This window comes from Leptosomus discolor, chromosome 1, assembly GCF_034619465.1.
Source record: "Leptosomus discolor isolate bLepDis1 chromosome 1, bLepDis1.hap2, whole genome shotgun sequence".
Classification (NCBI taxonomy): Eukaryota; Metazoa; Chordata; class Aves; order Leptosomiformes; family Leptosomidae; genus Leptosomus; species Leptosomus discolor.
The window spans coordinates 195,618,952-195,646,146 of record NC_141391.1 but is presented as its reverse complement, the minus strand read 5'-3'; the positions used below and the strand labels follow the sequence as shown (position 1 = coordinate 195,646,146).

General features: G+C 37.2%; 1 protein-coding gene across 1 annotated transcript in view; it reads left to right on the top strand.

Annotated features, from left to right (window-relative positions):
- Nucleotides 1-27,195, top strand: part of GRM8 (glutamate metabotropic receptor 8) — a 346,630-nt gene that overhangs the window by 275,183 nt on the left and 44,252 nt on the right. The window contains exon 8 of the mRNA XM_086473515.1: nt 23,514-24,449. Within this exon, the coding sequence (XP_086329641.1) occupies nt 23,514-24,449 (936 nt within the window). The remainder of the gene's footprint in view (nt 1-23,513; nt 24,450-27,195) is intronic.

The following is a 27,195-nucleotide window of genomic DNA, read 5'->3' as shown; positions in this document are numbered from 1 at the left end:
TATATTATTTCAAAACACTTAAAAAAAGTTGATGATTTATTCTCTGTCAGTTGGCAGAAGAAAGCTCTTGCATTCTATTCTTGAGAAGACAGTAAAAGATAGCACAATAACCTGAACCAAATTATTTGTATTTTAAAGTAGGTTGTGTTGTGTTTTTACCTGCTCCTTTAAATGATGTTTTAGAATCATTATATATCTAATATTCCTCAGCCTGATTATTAAGTTAGGCAGGGAAATAGTAACTCATCCTTCAAAAGAGGGTGTCAGACAAAATAATTTGTATATATATATTGCCCAGGTATTTCAAATAGTATAAGGGGATGGAAATATATTTAGTAAAAGATAATTTTGGACTCTCTCACCATTTCTGACTTAGCTGAGACTAGGGGATGATGAACTACTGCAATAAAAATATTTCTTGAATATAAAGGGAGAATTTGAAGTTTTTCTATATTGTCAACTAGGGTTAGTATAGTCCCTTACTACTTAATAGAAGAAACAAAAGAAACAACTTACCCATTCTTAGAAGATGTTTGTAATTCCTGTCTTAATATGGTCTGGAAATTTTATGGTAGTTAAGCCTCTGTGTATGGTATTATATTTGTTTTGAAAATCGCCATCCTGATAAGATTCAGAGAATATAACATGCAATATTTGTATGACAACTAAGTGTCAAGCCACAGCTGTAACTTGAGAAGTTATTGGGTCCAGGTCACTTCTTTCTGTCAGAAGCTGGCTCCATGCGAGGAGAGCTATAGACATGAGAAAAGCAAAAAGATGTTAAACTATTTCCTTGGTAGCTGTGCAGTATTTACAGGGTTTACTTGAGGTATGTTAGCTATTTGGGTAGCTCTGCACATGTGTAGTATCAAGCGTTGTTTTTCTAAGGGCTGATGGGAATGGCAATGGTGTGAATTTATTACTAGATTCATCAAAGGGAATTTGTGTGGTGACTTTAATCAAATCACAAAAAGCAGGTTTCAAACATCTCTGGTTTTCCATGTGAGAGCTTCTTGAAGAAGAGTAATAGACAGTATAGTAAACATTTACAAATTATTCTCCTGTTGAGACTACTTTGCAATAATTATCTGAGTGCTACCCACAGTAACACATATGATAGCTCCCCATTTTCCGCTACAGCTGTTTAACCACGTTACCATTTCTACCATTTAGTATCTATAACTCCTTGCCAAGGACTCATTTATTTCATTCTTCTGCCCAAATAGAAAAAACCCTACTGACAGAAACTGTATGAGCAGACTGTTTGTCAGTGTTATATCCCTCCACTAACATGACATCTGTCTGTTGAAAGGCACGAAAGGAAAAAAATGGTTAACCAAGTTTCAAGATTAATACTAAATAGCAACTTCTGAAAAACACTAAGGTTAGACCCTTATCATAGCTATTACGGCATATATTCCTACATTGCTACAGTTTTCTGAAAAGTTAGTGTTTATTAAGTGAGCTGAAAACCTGATACACACATTTTGCACAAAAGTTAGTACTAACATGGCAGTTACATAGAAATAGCTAAAAGCTACTTTAGAATTTGCTTCAATTTTAATTCCATTCCAACCTGCCTTTTTCTATCCCCGGCTAGACTGCTAAATTTTTCATTAAGCCTGTAGCTTTTCATTCCCATTATTTCTGCCTGATGTTTTTGTACTCCAGGGAGTTCTCTGGAATATGATTAGATAGGCTGCTATTCAGACTACTGAAACCACATCATGCTAACCACATTGACCACAAAGCTAACAGGAAAGGATTTATCTAAGGACACCCCTTGTTAACTCTCATTAAGAATGGATATGTTAGGATGTTCCTTGTCTCTTTTTTCATCTCTTTTTTTCACCTCCATGAACTCACCTGCTGGATACAACTGGTTGTTCAAATTTGTAAGCAAGCTCTGTCTAGCGTGTGGAGTTGTGGGGATGCGATCCGGCTGGCACACTGCTCTGCAGTGTGTGTTTCCGCTCCAAGCCTCGTGCCAGGGCCCCGCTCTTGTCCCACTGCCCCCTGTTCTGCGGCGCGCTTGCTGCTCACATGGACCAGGGTGTGAGCAGGCACACAGGGCTCTCCCCCTGTGCATGGTGCAAACGGATTGATTCAGGAAGGAGATGTTTCTCTCCTTACCTTTCACTCTTCTTTCTCGACTTATGCATCTGTCTTGGTTTGAAAGACAGGTGTCTGCTGAGGAAGGCAGGAGCCTCCCTTGAAATGGAAAATGCAACCCCCTTCCCTCCTAATTATTATAATTTTGAAATTAAGGGGCCTTCAGGCAAAGATATGGCAAAGAGGAATAACAGTTCTTTACTGATATATATATATAACACAAGGCAGGAAAAAAAACAACCCACTGGTTTACACTGACAGAGTCAGAAATACAACCTGACACCCTGTTAGGGTGGCAGTAGCAGTCCGATAAGATGCTGGCTGCAGTCCTCCTGAAGCGATGGATGTAGTTCTGTTGAAGCAGCGATCTTGTAAAAGGGTCTGGTCTTCCTCCGAAGGTCCAGTGGTAGGTAGGTAGCTCTTGTCCTCTGGAACTCCAGTGGGGGGAAAATTCCTCTGGGAATCCAGTGGAAGAAGGCTTCTAAGGTGTTCGAGATCTCAGTTTTTATTTAGCATGGACTGCTTGCCTCCTTCCCCCCCCCCCCCCCCCCCAGGCGGAGCATCTCACAATGGGATGGGGAGTCGTGAGGCTGTTCCTTGATGGGCCATTAACAGGACATAGTCCAGGAGGGAGTTATCTATGGGTCATGCAATAAGGCATTGTTGTGCCCATTAACAGGAGATAGTCCAGAGGGGGGAGGCAGGGAGCACCGCCCCACCTGCTCTCAACAGCTCCTGAAGATGGTAATAGAATACTTTTTTTTGGGCACATCTTGCACTGTAACCTAGGACAGCATCTTGATGTAGTGCTTCAGGACATGGTTTAGTGGGCATGGTGGCATTGGGTTGACGGTTGGACTTGATGATCTTAGAAGTCTCTTCCAACCTAATGATTCCATGATTCCATGATCTTTATCTAAAGCCTGGAAGATTTCTGAAGGGATGACTGGGCTTTATTTCTTAAAGTTTGTCAGGGCTTGAGATGCTGGATGCTGGTCTCCATTGGTGTCTGCAGGTGCTGGTACGATAACAACAATGAAGGAAGTTGTAATAGGGGTGGTACAGTTATTTTCCGGCTGTTTGTATATTCACTAAGCTTACTTAGCACATGTCAATGGTAGTTATGCCACATGATGATCTGCTGTGGCAAAGATGTTGCCTCCTCTCACTAGACAAAATATGCTAAAACCAAGTCATCTTTGTGAATGGTTGTAAATACTCCAAATCATCATATTGCAAATTAGATAGTGCCTTTGCTTGCCAATGAATCAGAGGGAACACAGTGGATGTTTCCATTGGTTTCAGTGAAAACATCTATATTTATTGAAGGCAAAGCTGTATTAAGACAGCACTTTTTACCCCGCTCTTCTATAAAGGAGATGCTTTTAAAATGTAATAATTTTCCCATTGTATCCTTCTTTCTCCTGCGGTTTCCTCTTGATGAAGACATATGTAATTATGATTTTTAATGAATCTCTGTCAGCTGGATGTCCTTTATAGATACTTTTAATCCTGTTTTTACAGATATTTCTTCCTCAAATTGTGTGGTAACATGTTGTAGCTATTATGTGTTTATGATTGTGTTCATCTATGCAGCTTGTATTGTGCTTCAGAAAATTTATGACTTTGATTTATTTATTTTCTATGACAGAAAAATAAATCATGAAAGTACCAGGTTTGTAGTACAGTTCAACCTTTAAAAGAATTAATGTATCTAAGGTTAGACCATGTCTTGCAGCTAAAGACCTTAATTAAAAGGTTTCCTTTTTTCTGTCTGATTCCCCATCCCCAGTTCCTTTTTGTTTTCCTTTTCCTTAGGATGCTCTTTGATATTTTCTTTGTTGGGTTTTGGCTATGGCTCCTCACTCGGTGGCCAGCCCTGGTCCTGGCTCTTACTCCAGCCCTCAGGATTCAGGATTCCTCTGCTGGTGTCTCTGGTTCCTCAAAGTTTTCACTGACTCTGCAGGGTCCCTGTGGTCAAGCTTCAGACTTGTTCCTTTCCTAGTGCAGTGCTGGCTTTCCCTTTGGGCAGAAAGTGCTGACTTTGGCTAGATAAAGACACTGTATCATGCTCCCCAAGGGGCTCTTTGTCAGCAGGCTTCACCAGCTGCAGAGACCTTTCTAGCTGCTGTGCTAGTTTCTCCCTGTAGTCCTCAGTAACATTAATGCTCCCTTTAGGCAGACTGACCTTTCAGATTTCCTATGAAACAGCTATAGCTTCCAGATATAGGAACTTCATGATTACTGATCAGTAATCTTGCAATTCTTACAGAACAAATGCATGCTTGACAATGCTGAGAGAAACAGTATAGAAGTCAAATTAGAAAAGAATCATAACTTCAAAATTTAAACTTTACTGTGACTCTTGATTTTGAATAAGGTATCTCAGTCTTTGGCAGATGCAAGGAGACTCTGAAAGTAGATATTTAGAAACACCGAAATATAATCTCAAAGAACCTGATTGTATTTTATACTATTATCACTTTACATGATTCCAACAATGTAAATATACACCCCTTTTAAAGTCCTTTATAAGATTGCCTGACTTTAAATGGTCTTAAAGTACCAGAAATAACCAGACCCTAAAAATTTTTAGTACCACTTTGAAGAAAAAAGAACTTTTTTTTTTTTGATGATTTGGAGTATTGACAACCATTCACAAAAAAACTCTTCCAAATAATGCCTTAGAACTTCTGATCATTGACTACACATTAATTGTTAGGGTTTTCTGGTTTTTGTTTTCTTCATTTTCTTTTCTTTATCAGTAGAAGAAGATAGCTTATTTTTCAGCAAACTTGACAATATCTTCCAAAAGATGTTCTGGTTTTCATAATGAAGAAAAAAACAGGAAAAGGTAGCTCTTTCTGCAGAAGTTATGTTTTATTCATATTGCAACAGTGTTTTGCATACCAGGTCACATGTAAAAGTTCCCTACAAATGTGTGGGTTTAGCAAATTTGAGCTCTCAACCATGTAATCTCTGTAGGAGGAAAGTTGTTAAAAACAAGTGCTTTTCCTAGCACTTATGCTTTGAAATCAGCTTCCTTTTGTGATTAATAATTAATTCCCTTTTAGAAACTGGGTTCTGTATTTCACATGTTATAATAAGGGTTAGATCAAAACGTTGACTGATGGCTATTGTCAGTAAATGGAAATAGTCCCAGTCCTAAAGTTTTAATAACAAATTTCTCAGTTTCCTTTCCTTTGGAACCCTTCAGATGTTTTGATTCATTTCTGAGGAACTTTTTTCTTCTCTTTAAAAATGTTCTATTTTGAAACCTAAATGCCACTTTGAAAAAGAAAAGTTGAAAAGTTTAAGAATTTTAAAATCTAATATTTTGAACTTTAAAAAAAATCATTTTTAATATAGCTTAAAGCATTGTCAGATTGCAATTCTAGCTTATGCATTGTTTTAGTCTACAAAATCTGTGATCTTATTCTGAAAAAATATGTAGATTGAAATCCATATTCTTCCAAGTTAATCATTTTAATTGATGGGACTTGAGGACAGATACAACTATTGGTGTTTTCAGAATCAGATATTTAGCTGATGGTGTTAAAAGCTTGAGCAGATATGCATTTATGTCATATTATTCCTTAAGAAAAAAAACAAAACATACCGAAGAACTGTATGTTTCAAGTGAAAACAGTGAAATTTTTAAGACAGAATTCACTTATGTTTTGTTTGGTTTTGTTTTGTTGTTTGGCTTTTTTTATTTTTCACCAGGGCACAAGACTTGTGTTGAAAGGCAAGAGAAATATTACAATAACAGATTTTTAACATTCTCTTAGAAATAATAGAATGCATAAGCTTTGAGATATATGGAATGTATGCACTGAGGATATAAATGACTCGGGGCATCCATTTTTCTGTAATGGTCTTGATTTATGACTAAGAAAAACATAAATTAAAATTACACTGATGTGATGAACTATCAGAGAGACAGCCATAATCATCATCAGCCTTAAGTGCAGTGTTCGGTGAACTAGTAAAAAATTGGGAACCCCACATTGACAATGAGCTTCCCTTCAGGCAGCCATATCACAAAGAGATTTGAATCAGTATTTGATTTCTCTTATTTTCTAGAACTCTTGTAAATTATGTATCTAATCCTGAAGGAAACTATCAACACTGACATTAGTCCATTCTTTTTGAAAGTAACAGATTCAAAATGCATTAGTTCCCTTTCCTGTGACATGGTAAAAGAAAATGATTCAAGAAGCTTCTGATGTTTTCTCTAACTGCCGCAAATAAGTTTCAAGCTTTGCTGTAGGCCACTATATTTCATTAAAGAAGCCAGAGAGTCTCTTTTTTTCCTGTGGTAGCTATTATATAATTGATAGATGTTTTCAAATTGCTGAACCTAAGCCCTGTGCTTAACAAAAGAACACACTACAGTGAAATACACAACAAGAGTACTTAGTGCTGTATATGATTATATCTATAAACAAAATACGACAATCATACTGCCTGCAGGGTGTTCTTCTGCCTATATGTAATAGTGCAGTGGAGTTCAAACTTACACTCCATCCATGTTATCTGCCTGAAAATTGTTGATGCTGGGTTAAAAATAAAACTCAATGAGACAATCAAAAATGTTTTAGGTTCTTCTATTCTTCTCAAAATTATACCGCTTTCTTCCTTTATTCTACAAAGGGCTGAAAGTGGAAAGGGACTGTTATTGGGTTTAGATGACTACTTAGGTTTCACAAAGCTATTCCTGATCTTATTACTGGTTAATATCTATGACTTAGGATTTAGTCTTCTGTATGGTCAAAGATCAATGTCAATATGACACTTGTAATCTCTAAGGACCCATGACAGACTGAAGAAATAAGTCAACAGTAGGCTATGGTGGATGAAAATTGTAGGCAAGCCAACAAAATACACAAAACGTAGAATAAAATTGAGATTTTATGATTTTGAAAGGTTACAGATTGTCCTGTTTGTTAAAAAATTACTTTGGGATAGGGGCAAAATAAGCTGAATACATACGTTGAAAAAGCATTAAATGATTTTGAGATGTGCCTGTAGTAGAACAGATGCTATTTCAGACATGACTGAAAATCAAAACAGAACTTGGATTCAAGAGCCAACGACCTTAGAAGAATCCAAGAAGAATGACAACTTGTCTTCCTTCTGCAGCTTTTTACTTTATTGGTCCTAACAGTCTTTTTTTTATTTGTTTGTTTGGGTTTTTTTTCTCAATGAAACAGACATCTTGACTGATTCTCTAGAGAAAATAAGAAAATGGAAAAAAAAAGAGCTGCTAAGAAAATATCTTGAACTTGGATAACCATTTGTTCTTCATTAGAATGATACCAGATTGTCAATGAAACAGCCTTTGCTTGAGAGTTAGGATGAATAGGGATTTTTTTCCCATCTTCTCAGGGTGAGTGAAAGTCAGGGTTCTCAAACGAAGCACGGGGTTGCAGTCACTCACTTAGCTGTGAATTTGTCACAGGATTCTTGAGTAGATGGTAGATATTTTACAGTTTTTTGTGATCATCCTTTGTAAGAAGTGTTATGATTAGAGTGAACTGTTCTTTAAATAGTCATAGCCATAGCCAACAGGATCATGGAGTATTCTTGTCTTTTAAAAAAAAAAAAAACAACAGAAAGGAGGCCTTGCCAAGCTTATTGCTCTCTACAACTAGCTGAAAGGAGGTTGTGGCAAGGTGGGTGTTGGTCTCCTCCCAAGTAACCAGCAATAAGTCAAGAGGAAATGGCCTCAAGTTGCACAAGGGGAGGTTTAGATTGGACATTATGAAAATTATCTTCACCAAAAGGGTTGTCAAACATTGGAACAGGCTGCCCAGGGAAGTGGTGGAGTCACGATCCCTGGAGGTGTTAAAAAAAATGTGTCAATGTAGAGCTTCTAGACATGGTTTAGTGGGCATGGTGATATTAGGTTGACAGTTGGACTTAATGATTTTAGAGGTCTATTCCAGCCTAATGATTCTATGATTCTATGCATGACAAATAAAATAAATCACTTGTGTTTAAAAATATTATTTTATCTTTCACAATAAAAACATGTGTGCAATGCCAGAAGAATGAAAAATACATTTTATATGTATTCCTGGGGAGTTCTGCATTCATATATGGGATTTCAGAGCAGGGTTAGCTGCTCCCCTGGTACCAGCTAATGTGACTTCTAGCATAGACAAACAAGGTACTGGGCATAGCAGGTAGTTTGGATTATGCATGGCTGGCAGCAAGTCTGCAGTGAATTGCTTTGTGAGGTACCAGTGTGGAACATGGAGTATTAGCATGTTTCTTCCCCAGTCTCTTCCATCTTTCTTCTCTCCCCCACAGAAATTTATAAATGTATTATAATTTGAAGACTGAACCTAGAAGCAAAATGTTCATGCTTAAAAGCAAAAATGGTAGATTAAATGACTTTAATTACTGTTCATTTGTGTCACATAATGGAAGACTACTACTAAATTAAAAATAATTAAATGGAAAATGAAAGAGACTTTCAGTTGTTATGATATGATGAATAACCAGCAGTTAGCAGAACATTCTATATGAATATTTTTTCTATTTACTTTGCTGCAATTTCTCTTCATCTTGCAGCAGTATTAATTTAATTTCTTTAGGATAGTTATCCAATCTTCTGTATTTTCTATGACTTTTCATCCTGGTAAATCCCCAAACACTTATTTTTTTTAATTATTTATAGACAAGGATGAATTATTTTCTACGTTTCCAAAATGGTATCACTGGGTTTCGTGGTGATATTGTGATAGTACAGCTTAAGGCAGGAACAAAGAATGTGTAGCTAATCTCATTGTAACTTCAGCTCACAGTGAACAGATTTAGTGTTGAGTGGTACAAGAGGATGTGCCGGGAATGACTGGATTAAATAGGGAGGATTGCAGTAATGTTTCCAGTAACTCCATGAATCGAAACCAATTTCCCTTTATGTGAAGCATAGGCATAAAGATAAGCAATGGCTTTGGAATCGTTAACTGAGATTTGCATTGTCAGAGGCCATTGCAGCAAGGAACTCCTAGACGTGTGATGTAACACATCTGTTCTCTCCCCCATGCTATGACCTCATTAGCAGAATTCTGTCTTCACTTCGAAAAGCAGAGTAGCTGGAAAGAGTCTAGCTGCAAGCAATGATAATGATCAGCCATCTAAAAGTATGCCTGTAGGGAAAGGTTGAGCAAACTACAATTGTTTAATCTGGAGAAGACTGAACTGAGGGGAGTTATGTTAATCTCTTTCAACACAAAAAAGATTATTCAGGAAAAGAACTGTTAGTCTTAGTTAATTTGGCTATTAGGAGAAGTAGTGGATTTGAATTGCAGCAAGAGAGATTTAATGCACACATGTTGGAATATTCTAATGATGACGTTAATGAAGTCCTGGGCAGTGTTGCCTAGGAGGCTGGGCAATCTCCAGGGCTACGGGTTGGTTGGAGCAGGTGAGCTGTACAGACTGACTTTGCACAGTGGATTCAGAGGTGGGGCCAGAGGATTAGTCCTGAGATCTCTTTCAACCACCGTTTCTTAAGTTTTCAGCTTTTGTTAGTTTCTTTTGCTTGATTTGCTAGTAATGTCCTCAAAGGTAGATTTCCTGTATGCCTTGAGCAGATGCTGGGAGGGGTACAAACAACTGGACTCCTACACTTAAGTTTCCTGAGTGAATGCAAGACTGTGTAGGTCTTTAGCAAGAGCTCTAGAAGAATGCTATGACAGATTTATTAGTTTGTAAACTTGGTTGCTTACTTGGGATCTTCTTTTACTGCAGGTTGTGTATCACATTAGTAGGTAAGGACAGCTTTTCTATGAATCCTTGGAGAGCTTTCTGTTTACATATAGGACTCCACAGTGGACTTCTTTTTGACATGAGGGTTGCTTAATGCTTCCCAAACTGATTTATGTTCCTTTATGTTTATGCAGAAAACAGTTTACTACTGTGACAGCGGTGATTTCTTTTACCTAGACTGTCTTTCCTTATTGTTTTTCAGAGAAGCATTTTCCTTGTAACCAAAAGCAATACAGCAGCTCTCCCCTTGACAATATTTAAAATGCATCATTAATTAGCCGGGAAGTAGGAAAAGTATGATCATCAGCATTTATTATTTACTTTATTCTTATAAATATAAAAAATGTTTTCTTAAATAGATATTCCATAAAACTGCAGAAGGCAGTCTAAAGAATTTAGCAGTCATGAGAATGAATTGAAATTTTTCTATTTATCCAGCCTAGTTATGATTTTAGTTTTTTATTTGTGCTCAAAAGAACCTGAAATCTACTCTAGCACTATAGAAGACAGTCTGTTGAGATCCCTTTAGTTATCAAGCCCTCGCATAAAGTTAGCATCTTCTATACTTATGTTATTCCAAGGATGAAGACTTTACAGCCTCTGAAGTCATTCTCTTCCTTCTTTTTTTAACTACCCTTATCACTCTGAAGTATTTTATAAATACCTGACTTTACTCCTCACTGCTGTAATTTAAGCTTGTTACTTATTTTATTCACTATACACTGAGCCCATCCTCATGTATGTTTCATGTATTTGAAGACTGTTGTTTCACCCCCTAGGCTGTGTTATTTCTTCGGGCTATACAACCAGAATTTGTTCAATTTAGTCACATAGATCATGTTTTCTAGACACACTTCTGATCTTTGCTGTTTTCCACTGGACTCTCCACTTGGTTCTGCTTCAAATTGAAACACAATCATCCAGCCTTCTCAAAGTACTCTGGTTGAAGTTTCACTAGTGCCGAGTGCAGGAGAAACATCATTACATATATTCATGAGTGCAGAGTAGAGGGGAAAGATTATTTTATCTATGTTTCTCAGGGTGGCATTTCCCCTTTTGCAACAGTATGACATTGGTTCAACATATTATAATCCACTAGAGCCCTGAGATCTTTTTTTTCCTCAAGAGCTGCTATCTCTCTGTCCTTCATGACCCATAAAGTGCTACCTGTTGGTTGTCCCTGTTAAAATGCATGCTCCTTCTTTTCAGACTCTCTGCAGTATCATTTGGAATAAGTGTCCTGACCTTCAGCATAGCTTCAACCTTTTCCACTGTTATTGCCCAAATTTGATCACCATATACTCTATTTTATCATCCAAACTGCATTGAGTGGTTATTACAAGTATTGAGTAACAGCAGACTAAGAATAGACTTTTCCAGGCCCCACCCCTTACCATCCCTTTCATTCTGACAGTGAATCAATGACAAATTTTATCTTCCCTCATCTCTCTGATATAATTTGCACCTAGACCTTAGAGGCTAGATCTGTTTCAATAGGTTGCTTATGACTGAGAGTGTAATTTGAGATGGTGTCAAAAATCTTTCTAATGTTAAGATAAATGACACCTAGCTGCTTGCCTTTCATCCACAATGCCTGTTACACTCTCACTGAAGGAAATGTGACAGCTCATTGTTGACAGATTCCTTTTGGCTGTTATTTGTCTTGTTTGTTTTCTCTGTGTTTTTGAAACCTGTTTGTTTGTTTATTTCAGGATTTTTCTGGGAATTCAAGCTAAACTGAATGATAATTCCCTGGCTGTTTCTTTTCTCCCCTTTTCTGAGCTAAGCACTAGGTTTCCCATTTGCAAGTTCTCCATACTTCCCCATGAAGTCTCAAGAGCTTTCTATCTCCTCAGTCAGTTCTTTAAGTATTGTAGAATAAATCTCAATATGTTCAGTCCATATGAAGACCCCTAACTTCCTGAAGTAATCTCATTTTGAATATGTTCATCTTTCCTTAGGAACAAGGCTTTTTTTCCCCTTTTTTCTGACTAAATGTGCTGTGTGGTATTTTCTCTAGCTTAAACTTCTTCCACATGCTTGTTTTGTGCCTGCCAGCTCACTAAGTCTCTCCACAGAATTTTCAATTTAATTATTGACTATTCATTCTAAGCAGCATCATAGACATGGCAGAGAGAGCTCTTCCCCTGCTGCTGAAAATCTCAGTATAAAACACAAGCTGTTTTCTGCCAGTTCTGAACTAGTTCAGAGTTTCAGACTTTCTATATGTGATTTTGTTATCTGGCTGGAATGGTGTTTAAGGGACCAGTGTGATTTTCTTTTGTTTATGTAGTGCTGAAAATGCAAAATTAGTGTCGTAGAAAGATCTGACTGTTCACTAAGAGGAGCTGGCAAAGAGGATAGGAGCTATTGTAGTGGAAAACCACCTTAAAGTAATGTCAAGACATACGTCTCAGTGTTTAGGATTTTGCAGTGCTTCAAGGCAGAATGTACTAGACGTATTAACAGCTTTTTTTCCTAAAACCAGGTTGGACAAATACGTCAGGAACAGTTGAGGCACAGTGCCTCTTTTCTTGAGTGAGGAAATAAACACGATCCCTACATTTCAACTGAGCTTGTCTGTTCCTCTGTCACAGTCAATTAAGGTACGAGGTTGCTGAGGTGATGGCAACTTTGCTCAAAATTTCAAGTGCTTCACTTTGCTGAAACACTGTTTAGAAACTGAGAAGCACAGGATCAAAGGATATTGCAGCTCTGTTTTATGTTATTCTTTGAGAGGTCAGTGATGAAATTATTGCCTTTGTGCTTTCTGTCTTGCTGCCGGTTATGCTTGGATGGAAAGCTCAGGAAATAGATGCAAAATTGTCCTGCTCTCTTCTTTCAGTTCACTCATTAAAAGTCTTTTTTCTACAATTTCCTCAAAAAGCATCTGTTTGGAGGTATGCTATGGCTACTGACTACCATGCTGATCCATGTTGTCTTATTGTTTTTAGAATGTTCTTTTCTGTATTCTGCTGATATTCTGCTTTCCTTTATCTTATGGTTTAACTGTGAATTCTTTAGGATTAAGACCATCATTTTTTCTTGCAGATTTGTGTAGCCCCTAGTGCAATTGAGGTCTTGGTCTGTGAGCAGTGTGGAAATGAAAAGGATATACTATTTGTGTATTGGAATTATTTTGTAGGAAAGGTTGGAATTTATGGACATTCATTCTTCAGTTTCATATGCACGGCATCTTTTGCACTGATCAAGAAATAGGAAATAGATCAAACAGTTTAAAAATAATGAAGTAGGATTAAAACTAAACCAAACCCATCAATATATTTTTTTCATACTGAACTGAGGCTATTTATGGTTGGCTAATTTCTAGTTTAAAAATAATGAAATATTAAAGATGATAAAAAGGGTGACACATCATCTCCTTAAGTAATATTAAATATCTGTATGGGCCCTTGTTAGCATAACTCTACTGAAGTTACTGAACTGATCTAAATCTGCTGAAAGTCTATACCAGTCCATTTTTTGCAGACCATCATGAAGGTGTTTGGGGACAGCAGCTTCATGTTTTGATAAAGAAACCCATGTTTAAACCAACAGAATGATTAAAAGCATGTAATGGTGACTATTTTTTCATTAAACAAAGGGATTTATTAAATGAATCAGTCTTAAAGAAAAAAATCTATATAAAATTTCTTTAGAGTCAAATGGCAGCTGTGCTTAACCCCTTGTGTTCTGTTTGCTCTGAGCTGTGAATTAGGGGAGAATATGAGTGCCACTGAGAACAAAAGGCATCTGACACAGGTTGGAGGGAAATATAGTAGCTATAGAGCACCAGACTTGGGACAGACCAACTGGAATCTTGACCTAGGTAACTAAATAAAAGCAACAGATTTGGGAGGAACATGTTTGTTGTAGGTATTAAAAGCTTCCTCAAGAAATGCAACTAGTCCATTAAATTAGTGATCACATGGACCTTGGGCAGAACTGAGAAGATTCCCCAGGCACAAGGAAAGTGATGTTAAACAACCCTTTGCCAGAACTAGGCTCCTTTTCTTTTCTGAAAGCACTAAATTTTTTGAAGTATGCTTGCAGGCTATTTCCACATGATCAACTGCAGGAAAGAAAAAAGTACTTCCATGCCTTATGGTTCAAATGACCCTAGTACTAGAGCTGGTCAAAACCTATTGCTTGGCAAAAAAGGGCGATGATGACAGGCTTTCTCTCAAAACATCATTTTCTTAGAGAAAAATCTAAAGCTGACAAGCTGGGATTTTAATTTCAGTTTTTTTGAATATGCTTAATTATAAGCAAAGTTATGGCACAGTCTATTTTCGGTAACATATAATGACTTCAATCCCTGTGCGTACATCATAAGTTATTGTGGTGGGTTGACCCTGGCTGAATGCCAGGTGCCCACCAAAGCTGCTTTATCACTATCCCCCTCCTCAAATGGATATGGGAGAGAAAAATATAACAACAGGCTTGCGGGGTTGAGATAAGGACAGAGAGGTCACTCAGCATTTACTGTTATGGGCAAAACAGATCCGACTGGGGAACAAATAAGATTTATTACCAATTAACTCAGAGAGGAGTAATGAGAAATAAAACCAAATCTTAAAACACCTTCCCCCCACCCCTCCCTTCTTTCCCAGACTTCACTTTGTTCCCAGTTTCTCTCCCTCCTCCCCCTGAGCAGTGCAGGGGGACAGGGAATGGGGGTTGGGGTCAGTTCATCACACGTTGTTTCTGCCGCTCCTTCCTCCTCAGGGGGAGGACTCCTCACATGCTTCTCCTGCTCCAATGTGAGGTCTCTCTCACGAGAGACACTTCTCCATGAATTCTCCAGCGTGAGTCCTTTCCACAGGCTACAGTTCTCAATGAACTGCTCCAGTGTGGGTCCCCTTCATGGGGTGCAGTCCTTCAGGAACCGACTGCTCCAGCGTGGGCCCCTCCAATGGGTTCTCTAGCAGCAAACCTGCTACAGCGTGGGCTTCTCTCTCTCCATGGGCCACAGGTCTTGCCAGGAGCCTGCTCTGGTGCAGGCTTCCCAGGGGTTCACAGCTTCCTTCAGGTACCTACCTACTCCAATGTGGGGTCCTCCACGGGGCGTAGGCAGATATCTGCTCCCTGTCCATGGGCTGCATGGGGACAGCCTGCCTTACCATGGTCTTCACCACAAGCTGCAAGGGAATCACTGCTCCGGTGCCTGGAGCACCTCTTCCCCTTCCTTCTTCACTGACCTTGGTGTCTGCAGGATGTTTCTCTCTCATATTCTCACTCCTCTCTCTTGCTGCAGTTACTGCTGCACAATAACTTTTTTCCTCTGTTAAACACATTATCCCAGAGGTGCAACCACCGTGGCTGACTGGCTCGGCCTTGGCCAGCGGCGAGTCTGTCTTGGAGCTGTCTGGCACTGGCTGCATTGGACATAGGGGAAACTTCTAGCAGCTTCTCACAGAAGCCACCCCTGAAAGCCCCCTGCTACCAAAATCTTGCCACACAAACCCACTACAGTTATGTATATAAATGCTCATTAAAATCTCTCCAAGGGTATGTCAGGTATATGTAAGGGCAGTGAGGACCTCTACGTAAGGATATGTGATGGAGATTGTCTGTATGAAAATGTTCTGCATAAAGAGAAACTTTGGAAACCTGATTTGCAGTCTGATCCATTGATAGTAATTATACATTTTCAAAATACAGGCAATAGACCATGCAAAGCACTTCCAAAAAGATCTGCAGTCTGCTGATGTAATCTTGAATACGATATTTCTGCATTGTAAAACTATTAAGGAAATAATTGTGTGGGATTTTTGTTTGTGGTTTTTTTTTTGTTTCGGTTTGGTTTTTTTGGTCTCGTTTGTAAATAAAGAGATCATCTCCAGAAGAAGGTGCTTAAAAATTAATTGCTATTCATGCTTCAAAGAAAGAAAGAAAGAAAAAAAATTGCTTATATCAAATAGATGTGCCTTCCAGATTGCTGTAAATTTCCATCTGATACTGCAGCAACAATAGCTGTTTACCGGATGACCTGCTAATCACTGCACTTTTTGCTAGTCTATTCTCTAAGCCATCTAAGAATAAAATGTTGTTTTCCAGATAATCCATTAATAAGTTTGCTGTTTGGCAAATTGAAGAAGCACTTCTGTCCCTAGTCGATCAGTACCAACCAAACCACAGGTAGAGAAAAGGAAAAGTTAAAAAAGTTAAATAAAGAGATCCCAAACCATTCAAAGGTTAGTAGTTTAAGCTTGGGTTTAAAGTCTATATGGCACTAATAAACACTCTCTGTAGATTATGGTACAGTGGTACGATTATTCCCTGTTTAAAGTTTCCACGGTATGCTCCTATATGTAAGTATTTAGCAGTCATGAATTATACGATGTAACTAGGGAGGTTCGTTTCTTTGAGGTAAAATTACAGTCTCAGCACACTAAATAACATAATTCAATAGATAAAGTGAGTCTAGTACTTAACCTTTTCTGTTAATGAGTATAAGAAAATTTATTTTTGTTTACACCATTCTTTTCTGTTTGTATGCACTAACTCAGAGCATCTTTCCCTTTAATTATTTTGCCCTAGCTGAGAATTACTTGTTATTATGGCCAGAACATTAAAAATACATTTTTAACTTTAGTAATTCCAGAGATTGTTGATATTGTAGTTCTGGGAAACTGGAGGTGGCAAGAAAGATTTTTACATGCTGAGGAAGCACAGAATTGTTATGATGTTTCTGCTATTAATTCAATGAAAAAAATATTGCTCTGTTTTAAAAATAGAATTAGTTTTAATCAAGCTTGCTAAAATATAAGTACTTCCTAGGCAAAAAACCTTCAAGATCTAAGAGATGGAGATCAGTTATATCCCTGCTTAAACTTCTTACCCACATTGTCTCCACTGCTCCTGTCTGCATGACAGCTGCCCTCCAGCCAACCGCAAAGTTGAGATTCAAGCAGGTTAAATAATTTGCCCAAGGTCACCAAGAAAGTGATATTGTGTCAGAGCCATATAGACTAACTCTAAGCTTAGAGACCGAAGTTGTTTAACTGGTATTCAAATTTAAATGACAGTAAATTTCAGTCATTGTTTTTTCCTTTAAGGAAGCTGCAAGGTAGAGATGGTAAGTGGTGTGCCTAGGAGGAACTTTGGGCAGGTGGATGCACAGTTAGGAGAAATTGGCTTCCATCTGCGTTGTTACAACAACCTGTGTTTCTGTTCCTATTCAGACTGGACCTTTAATGGTCATTGCATCTGATCAAGATTCTCACACTCCAAACTGAAATTCAACCGCATTAATTTTCAACCAGTATGTGGTAAAACCAAAGATATGATCCCACGTCCCTTGCAAACCTCTAGGAATGTCTATGCCTGAAATTCCAAAAACGACATCTCAGGAAAACATCTGTATGGAGTGAATGTGGTAAACAATTAACAGCAATTATGAAAAATTGGGTAGTGATTTTATACTACCATTGACAATCTGGATTAATTTAGGGGTTTATTTTGTTTTTTAATTTAAAACTGGTTTTTTTGTCCTTGATTTTTTTCCCTTCTGCACATGTCTGCTTAAATATTTGTAAGTTTAGTCTGTAAGTATAACCAGCTTTTCTCCAGAGGGATAAAAATCTGTCTGGCAGACTGAATGCAATGATCATTATATTTAGTCTCATAATGAATTCACTTTAGATGAACAAGTTTCAGTTTAATTTTGGTTTTTGATGGTTCAGATGACTTGATTGGACAAGGTACATTAGAGATTTGAACTTTTACTGTGAGAATAGATCCATTAGACAATTTAAAAAGCTAAATATTAGACTAAATTGCCTTAATTCACTCACTTGCTATGCGCCTCTGATGAACCTTTTTGTCAGAAAAGAAATACTTCCAGGAACTCGAGACAAAAATAAGAACAACTCTTAGTGACAGCTGGAGGTGATATTTCAGATCTTTGCCATTTTTACAACAAAGAATCTGGATATCTATTAAAAGGTGCATGGATTTATATGTGAGAGCTTCTGAAGATCTTGGCTAACTGACTACAAAATAATATGTTTGCCTGCCTCTGTAACTCTGGTAGAATGCATTACTTGCATTCTTCTGTCCAGATCTTGTATAATTCAACTCATTACAATAATATTCTTAAACATATATTTTTCATTTTTTAAAATAAATATCTATCTCTGAGACAAGATTTCAAAAATGAAAATTCCTGCAAGTGGTGATATAACGTAATCAGAAGCATGAAAATATTATCCACCGATGTCCTTGATATAAACTCTCTAAAGGCTGTCAAAGTGCCTTTATATCGTCACCGGTTGCTGAATTATGTAAGTGATAAATTTTTCCATGGTCATTAAGAATGGAAAACAGAGTGAGTTTGTACACACAAATGGTTCAGAAATGATATGTGACCTTTTAACAGCATTTTTGATCTTCTGGTCTTCTCCAGTTGCTGAGGGCATTGCTAAATGAGTGAGTTGCTTGATTGGAAGAACAGAGGTGCCATTGAACATGAATGTGCTACCTATACTGTGTCATGTAAATCTCATCTTGTTTTAGCCCAGTTCCCACATCACTAATTTTTAGTTGTATTATTAGATATTAGAGGAAATTATATTTATAATGTTCATGAAGGATAGAGGTGTTTCCTTGGTTTTGATATGAAATGGCGTTTTGTCTGTATTTTAATGGTCTAGTGAACTGTGAATCTTAGGGCTGCAAATTAAAGCAAATTGCAGCTCCATCAGGCAGATATCTCATACAGAGATGATTTTTATGTCTATTTAAAGAGCAATGAAGCCATTCTCTTTTTGTATCACGATGCATTTCATAGAAAATGAGTACGTGTCTTACAGACATGCTGTCATACTCTTTCTAATGTTTTCACTCTGGTAAGTATTGGAATAGTAGAAAATGGATCCTTATCTTAGGGGAATGTGAGGTACTTCATGATAGGATATCAATCTATCAGACACTTTCCAAATTCAGAGAAGCTACTCAAATAAAATTAATAATAATGTTTAAACTGTTATTAATAATAGATACAGAGCTAAGTTATTACAGTCCATCTGACCTAGATGATGAATTCAGACATATTTAACAATGAACTTCGCCTTGTTAAGTATTATACTGTAATGAACAGCAGCTAGAAGATGTCCATGAAAACAAAGGTGACAAAATAAGACTTTTAGAAACTATTTACCTAAGGCTACTTAATAATCTGAGACTCACTCAGCCTTAGCAGGGTCTAAGCAGTATAAAGAGTGGTGCAGACCCAGATATTTTGATCAGTAAGGCTGAAGAAGTGCAAAAATTTTCTGTTCTTTTTCAATGTCAAAAACCTCTTCTTTTCTGTCTTTCGTCTGGCTTTGGCTCCTTTGGCAGTTTCTTTCCCCCATGGGAATTTTGTTTAGAAACGTATGCCTAAAGTTAAGCTCCCCTGAAGTTAGTTTAGTAATATTTGAACTTCTAGACCACTCTGGGGCAGGTTTTCCAATGTATTTAGATTGTGAAAACTGCAGATGGAAGCATAGTGGGATTTTCAAAAGCACTTAAACAGATAAGGCACTTAGCTCCCATTTAAATTAATTAGCTGGATTGAACAAGTTCCCCTTGGCACTTTTGAAAGTTCCACTGCTAAGTGTTTATGTCTACACTAAAAAAATAATTTTCAAAAGAGGTTGAGCATCCAACAGCTCCCTTTAAAGTTTATGACTATTACAGGTTTTCAGCAGTTCTGAAAATTATACAATATCTCTGGGTCTATGTTCCCAAATGATCCTCCTTCACTTTCTTTTTTTTTTTAGCAGCTTCTACTATCATTTATTATCTAAAGTTAATCTCAGAGAAGAAGTGGGATCAATAGTACCATAACCTAAGGACAGAAAAATAATGACATGGGTGAATCTACTGCACAGGTTCGAGAAGCTGGGTACTTTGGTATATGCATTCAGTGACTGAAAAAACTGATAAGACCATTGTTGTAATTATGTCTTGTACCGGATTTTATTATTACATTTATATTATGCAAAATAATAGTTCAAAAATACATTACAGGCAAAGGCTGCTGCAGGTTATGGATAGCTGGGAATGAACCAGATGACCAGAAGTAGCATGATTTTTCAGAATTTAATTGCTGCATATACAGAAACCCTTGGCAGACCTATTCGGATGTAATAAAAGCAAGTAGTGCTCAGTCTGAAGTATAGTTTCCCCTGCCCTTTACTCTGCCTCTATTACAGTAGTGTCTAAGTAGCAGTCTGAAGGTGTACACACATTACCATTTTGGTTTCAATCAAGCGTCTGCTTTTGAAATGAATCTGCTAATTATTCCCACTTAGCACACTTGCTCATTGCGGAGTGGATCTCAGGCTGTGTGAACTTGATTGCTTTTGGATGAAATGAAAACAGAAGATGCTCTCCAGAAGGACATCTAATCTTCTTTAAACATTACCAAGTGTTCAGTCCACTGAACTACATCAAAGTTAGTTCAATATAGCCTTCCTTCCCAGGCTCTAGTTTCAAATGCTGACCAATGTGAACATCAAGTCCTCAGAGCCAACAACTTTCCTCCACAGATTGGCTCTTACTGTGCCACGTTGCTTGTTAATGTAGCTATGAATTGAGTTGTCAGGATGGTTGGGTTCGTGGGAGAATCCCATCTTTGCACCCACTTCCAGACTTAAAATCCTACAATGCCAGAATTTTCTCAGCTCTGTGAGTATCTTAAAGTGAAGCTCCAATTTCAAACACTGGCCAATGTTTCTCAGGAATATGTCTTCTCTTTCTTGTTAGATAGAAAATGAAATAAAAAAACTCATGAACAAGAATTCATAACATTTTTGTTAAGAGTTTTTTCAGAAATGTAGGTCAATGTAAATGTAACTGTGTCTTTTGCCTAAAAAAGGTAATCTATAGGCAAGACAGATTGTAAGACATAACTTGTATTCCTTGTAAAATGTACCTGCAATAGCCATTCATTCTGGTTATTCTCTACATTGATTTAGATTATTCTTTTATGCTTTCAGAGTCCATTATTGTTTAAATCATTCCATCACTAACAGTTAATAGTGTTTATATTCATAATTATTTTTTTAAAAAAGACTCAAGCTTGTTTAGCCAGCGAGTTTTCCAGCATTCGTAACCCTGTACTGCCGTGGTGGAAATGATATCTTGTGTAGTTTTCGTATCAGATGTACTAGAATGAAAAACACAATACAAATCTTTATCGGTGACCTTCAGAAATAGGAATTTATTGTCAGTTGTTGCCACTGGGATGCGTAACCTGAGGCACTCTAATGTATTGCCAACCAGGAAGGGTTTTTAAGCACGTTTTCAGTCAATTATAGCACCGTCAAGACAAAAGTACGTGAAATCTTAAATGTCTGTACATCAAAAGCTAGAAACTGAAAGACACAAAGGAATTCTGTGTACCTATCTAAGCCATGCATTCACAATACAGTAAACGTGGCTTTAGGATGCCTAATGCCAGATAAGAAACACTGTAGCCTCATGGTATTAAATGCTGATCTGGTATAAACTCACTTTGCTAGTTCAAATGTGTTAAAAAAATTGGACATCTTAGCTTTATCCTGTCAGGCTTTTTCCACATTAGATATTGCCTGTCCATGCCATTCTAAGTTTATGCTGGATCAGGTGTTGTGTACTCTCCTGGTGATTCTGTATTGTGTGCTATAATCTGGCAAATACGCAGTAGTGTTCTTTTTTGAATCATCCCCAATTTACCCACAGATCTGGGTTAATGATCATGGCCTCCTCTGGCCCCCATTATCATAATATCTGACTAAATCACAAGCTTTGATGTATTTATTCTTCTAACAACACTCTGAAGGAGAATATGTCTTTGCTATCACACTGATTTCATCACAACATGTTTTCTGTCTTGCCTAGTAGATGAAACAGTAGGGGTTATGCAGGCTTTTTGGATTTCAGTTATTAAAACCAGGAGATTGTAACAGAGGTGAATATTTTCTTAGTGTCAAGTGCTGTGCTAGGGTTCTATCAAAGCTACTTCATGCAACTGGGTTATTCTTATAGTTTTTAGAAAGCTAATTACTTTAATGATTTCCTTTTAGATAGTCACTAGATGCTGCATTTTGTGTAATTACCACAGTCCTTGATATAAAATATAGTTAACTTCTGTAGGTTCAGGACTGATCCAAACACCACTGAAGTCCTTGAGTGACAAGGGGGATTCACAGAGCTCGTTGTATGAGCGGGTTTCTGGTCTCCTTGTTACCGTGTGCTCCCTTGTTTGCCCCTTTGAGTGATGAATAACAGCAAAGTCCTACCCTGTGCAGAAGACTGAACAGAGGAGACAGAGCTTGGCTGCTCATTGCTGCTTTATTTACCCTGTGTGGTGCTGTAACGGGTGCTCTGGCTCTCTGAGGAAGGCAAATGAGGCCGGCAATGTTATATTGTGATTTTCTCCCAAATCTGCTGAAAAATTTCTTGAAAAGTAAACTGTTAGGGCCAAAATTATCCCTCTTGATAAGCTGTCCTCATTCTGTCCTCCTCCAGAAGGAACTGAAAACATTCCTGAGGCACTTTTATAAATAAAGCCTCCAAAGGAATCAAATTTGCTAAGTACTTAATAGGTAAGAACAAGGCAAGTCCTTTGTCCTTGAGTGCTTACCACGTAACAAAGGAATGAAAGGTGGACCATGGGAGCAACACAGAGTGATTCTGGTGCCTAGTAGTAGCTCTTTGCTCCATGCCCTGCTCTGGTTCACTCAGAGTGACCTCTGGTAGAACACCGTTTTACTAAGGGTGGGCTAAGGAGAGCTGGGACCAAACTGAGTGATAATTTTAAGCAGGAGATGCTTTAAACCTATGAGTTTCTTATTCAGATTTTATTTGGAGGGCATGCAGGAAGAATGGATAAGTGGATGAGAAAAGTATTTTTTGTTACTCTGCTGCTGTGGAGAAATCTGGGATATCCAAGGCAAGACTGCATTGTGTGCATCTGTTCTGTACTACAAAAACTATATTTATGAGGACTAAAGTAGAGGCCATGATGTCTTTTTCCATTATTATTCAGAAGGCAGTATATACTCATTTTTACCTTCTAGAAATGTAAAAAGAACAATCTTGTGCATTTCAAGACTTAGAAAGTGGAAAAGTATAAAATATCTACTTTCATGGAAAAGGTGGCATCACAAATCTTTTATCTGTCACTCTTTGTTCTGTCAGAGCTGATGCAAGGAGATTTTAATCTATTTCTTTACTGTACCAGCAACTTATCTGAAACTCACATAGCCTTATTTTGTAATTAAATGATTGAGAACTACTGGTATTTATATTTGCATGTGATTAACTTTTAAAGCACTGTGTACAGGGCTTTTTGCTTTTAAACTAGCCTGGAGTCAATAAATATCTTTACAGATGTCAATTTCGTCAGCAGTAAGGAGGTAAATAGAAACTAATGACACTCATCAAGCCTATGGCATGAATGATTTATTGAACACAATCATTTAACACTTTTATAAAGTCAATACAAGGGAAAGAAACAGGTTTCTTATTATGGTAAACTGTATTTGTACTGTCAGCATGTAGTGATTTATGACAAACCTGTGGCCAGGATTAGGATATTATAAATGGGGGAAAAGAGAAGGCTCATTAATTTTTTATACCCACAGGTAGAAGACATGCAGTGGGCTAATAGACAACACACTCATCCAGCATCTGTCTGCAGCCTGCCCTGTAAAGCTGGGGAAAGAAAGAAAACTGTGAAGGGAGTGCCCTGCTGCTGGCACTGTGAACGCTGTGAGGGGTACCATTACCAGGTGGATGAATTCAACTGTGAACTGTGTCCCATTAATAAGAGACCGAACACCAACCGTACGGATTGCCAACTTATCCCTATAATCAAACTGGAGTGGCATTCTCCTTGGGCCATCGTGCCCGTCTTCATAGCTATTCTCGGTATAATTGCCACCACCTTTGTGATTGTGACATTTGTCCGGTACAATGACACACCGATCGTCAGGGCCTCTGGACGGGAGCTCAGTTATGTGCTCTTGACTGGGATTTTTCTCTGTTACTCCATTACTTTTTTAATGATTGCGACTCCTGATACAGTGGTCTGCTCCTTTAGAAGGATCTTTTTAGGACTTGGCATGTGTTTCAGCTATGCTGCCTTGCTTACCAAAACAAACAGGATTCACAGAATATTTGAACAAGGTAAAAAATCTGTCACAGCGCCCAAATTTATAAGTCCAGCCTCCCAGCTGGTGATTACTTTCAGCCTCATATCCATGCAGCTTATCGGAGTCTTCATTTGGTTTGCTATCGATCCACCACATACCATCGTAGACTATGGAGAACAGAGGACACTTGAACCAGAAAATGCCAGGGGAGTTCTCAAATGTGACATTTCAGATCTTTCTCTCATTTGTTCCCTTGGATACAGTATTCTCTTGATGGTCACATGCACTGTTTATGCTATTAAAACAAGAGGGGTTCCAGAGACCTTCAACGAAGCAAAACCCATTGGATTTACTATGTACACAACCTGCATAATTTGGTTAGCTTTTATTCCAATCTTTTTTGGTACGGCTCAATCAGCAGAGAAGGTAAGCGATGATAAGTTTATAAATCAAATACTATCCTTTTTCTATTTTCATCTCGCAATACTTACAAGACTACAATATTTTCACTCTTACAAATGAGTAATTCTGAATAATAATTGTAAACAAACTCTCAGAGTTCACAGATAATAAAATATATGATTCAAAAGGTAGGTTTCCTGTATTTTAACAGAAGAAACTGAATGTGATTGTGGTGCGGCTGGCATAATAATGTTGACATTTTCTCAATATATCCTTAAATGACTGTTTCTTCTAACGTTTATTATTACCCTTCAGTGATGCTCTAGCCTGTTACATGAAGCACTATAAATCTTTGTTATCATGCACAGATCTGATAGAAATGGTTGCATTTCAAAAGTCTAAGAAGATCAACTTACATTTGTCAAAAATAATGAAGAAGAATGTCTGGGCAGAATGAAAAGAATTGCTTTTCTCTCTGGTTGACACATATGACTTTAAAAAGGAAAAAATAAAAGAATAGGAGGAGTGAATGAAGTGTATGTGAAATCATACAAAGTATAATTCACTAGTTATTATCTCAGAGAAAAAAGAAAACTTTTTCCTGATCTTTTAATGAGAAATTAGATGTTGCACACTTGGATATCTTTTATTCCTTGTTCAATTGACATGGATCCTTCCTGATATCAGTCATGGTGAGCAGTACAAAACACGTCAGATATTGAACTGTCCTTCTCTCAGTTCTAATAGGAATGCAGAGGTACATGTCGACTCCATGAGTTTTTATCCAGCTAATAGTGGTGAAAATGACAAGTCAGGTAGGAAAGAGCAATAATACTAGTATTAATCTTCAAAACTGCAAATGTACGAGATTTGGAAAATCTTAAAAATAAGAAATTAATCAGTCTTTTACATGAACTCTTTCCCCTTTTCTTCTAGCAGGTGTTTTTTATAATGTTTTAAAATATACTTTTTAATTTAATTGGAAAAGTCAACATGTGTCCCCTCATAATTGTGCAAAGGTTTGACATATCTTGGATTTAGAGGTCACTCTTGCTTGCAGAATTAAAGAACAGGTCTGTATAGCTCGATAATATACCTGCTAACGCAAGCAGAGAAATTTTATAGGGGAGACAGTGTGGCCAAAAAACATTTTCCTCATTAACAATTGGAGTAAGCAGGCTTGCTGAATTGGATCAGGCTTGATGTCTGTGGCCTTTTGGATAAAGTCAGGGGAAGTGACTACCAAGGTAACGGCATATCACAGATACAGTAAGCAAAGATTAAAAAATCCTGTTTGATATAGGAAAACATGTTTAGATGAATTATATTTAAATTCTGACTTTTTTTTGTATGTAGGCTTAAGTCAGAAAAATATTTTGTAGTATAAATATGTGGTACTTTTTGTTTTAATACCTTGGCCCAGTCAATTTTATGTCAAGTGCCTGTAACAAAAGAAACGTATGTCTGAGTATTGAAACACAGAAAATATTACTTGACTGGCAACTACACAGTCAGTTTTGATTTACGTTGATTCACCTTAGCTTGTAGTAAAGGATGATTTGGCTTTGACCTCTAAAGACAAGATTAATGAATATCTCTTGCATTTCTTTTATGAAACCCAACACTGAACACACAAATTATACTAAATTGCACAGCTTCTCACACTAAATTTCACTTATTAGTTGCTTTTACTTCGAAATGATTTGTTATTCTTCAGATAATGACTTCCAGCAGGAAAAAAAAAAAACAAAAAATGCTAATACAGTAGCTCTGTAATTCAAATAATACTTTTCAGTGCTTCTGTTTTCTGCTGCAAATAAAAACATGTTTCCACACACTGTCTTATGGAAATCATCATAATAGTAGTCTGCATATTCATACAATTAAATTGATTGTCTGAATAGGACAAAAGCGTAATTTCTTAGTATACACATATGTAAAGTGTACTTGTTTGAATAAACTCAAAATTGCTTGTAGGTTTCTCAGTTAATGCATGATACCAAAAGAAACATTTTATAAACAAACTAAAACATATGCATACATAATACCTTATTTGAAATTTGGTATTGTCTTTTTTGAGGATGAAAGAGATTAAGGAGAAAACAACATAAACAGATTTTGTTAGGTGCTTACTCACTTTGCGGTTGACTTTAGAATCCTGAAATTATTGGGTTTTTTAATGGCTGGAGTTTATTCAGAGAGAATGGAGCAATAAGCTGGGGAACTTGAAGTACTACTTAAAAGCAATTTTTCCTTTTTTAAAATTTTGACAGTAACAAAATTTAACATAGCATTCATTACAAGCCAGGTGTACTTTCAACTGGCAACTCATTGACTTACTAGCTTTAGATACACTTTGAATAAAGAGCAATTAGAACTTCTCTCAAATGTTTCGAGGAACTTCTGTTTTCTTAACATAAGTAGTGGTTACAACAATAGCAGTATTCATTATGCATTTTTTGAAAGATAGGCTATATTTAGTTAATTTACTATTCCATGAGCACAGATAAGCAGGAAGTGTTTTGAGAAGCTTTTATTTTTATTTCACTGTCAAAATTTTTCTACAGATAAACAAAAAAATAGGACAATTAATGCTAAAAACAGGTGTCGATTAAAAACTCATAGACCATCAGGGAAAGGTTACCTTTACATTTAGTGGCTTTGGGATCAATCCCCACAAGTGTAAATTTGCTAAAAGATCCTGGATAGAACCTAGAGAAGTATAAGCCTGTATAGTCGACACAAGTCCATAAACTGAGTGTTGGTTTCT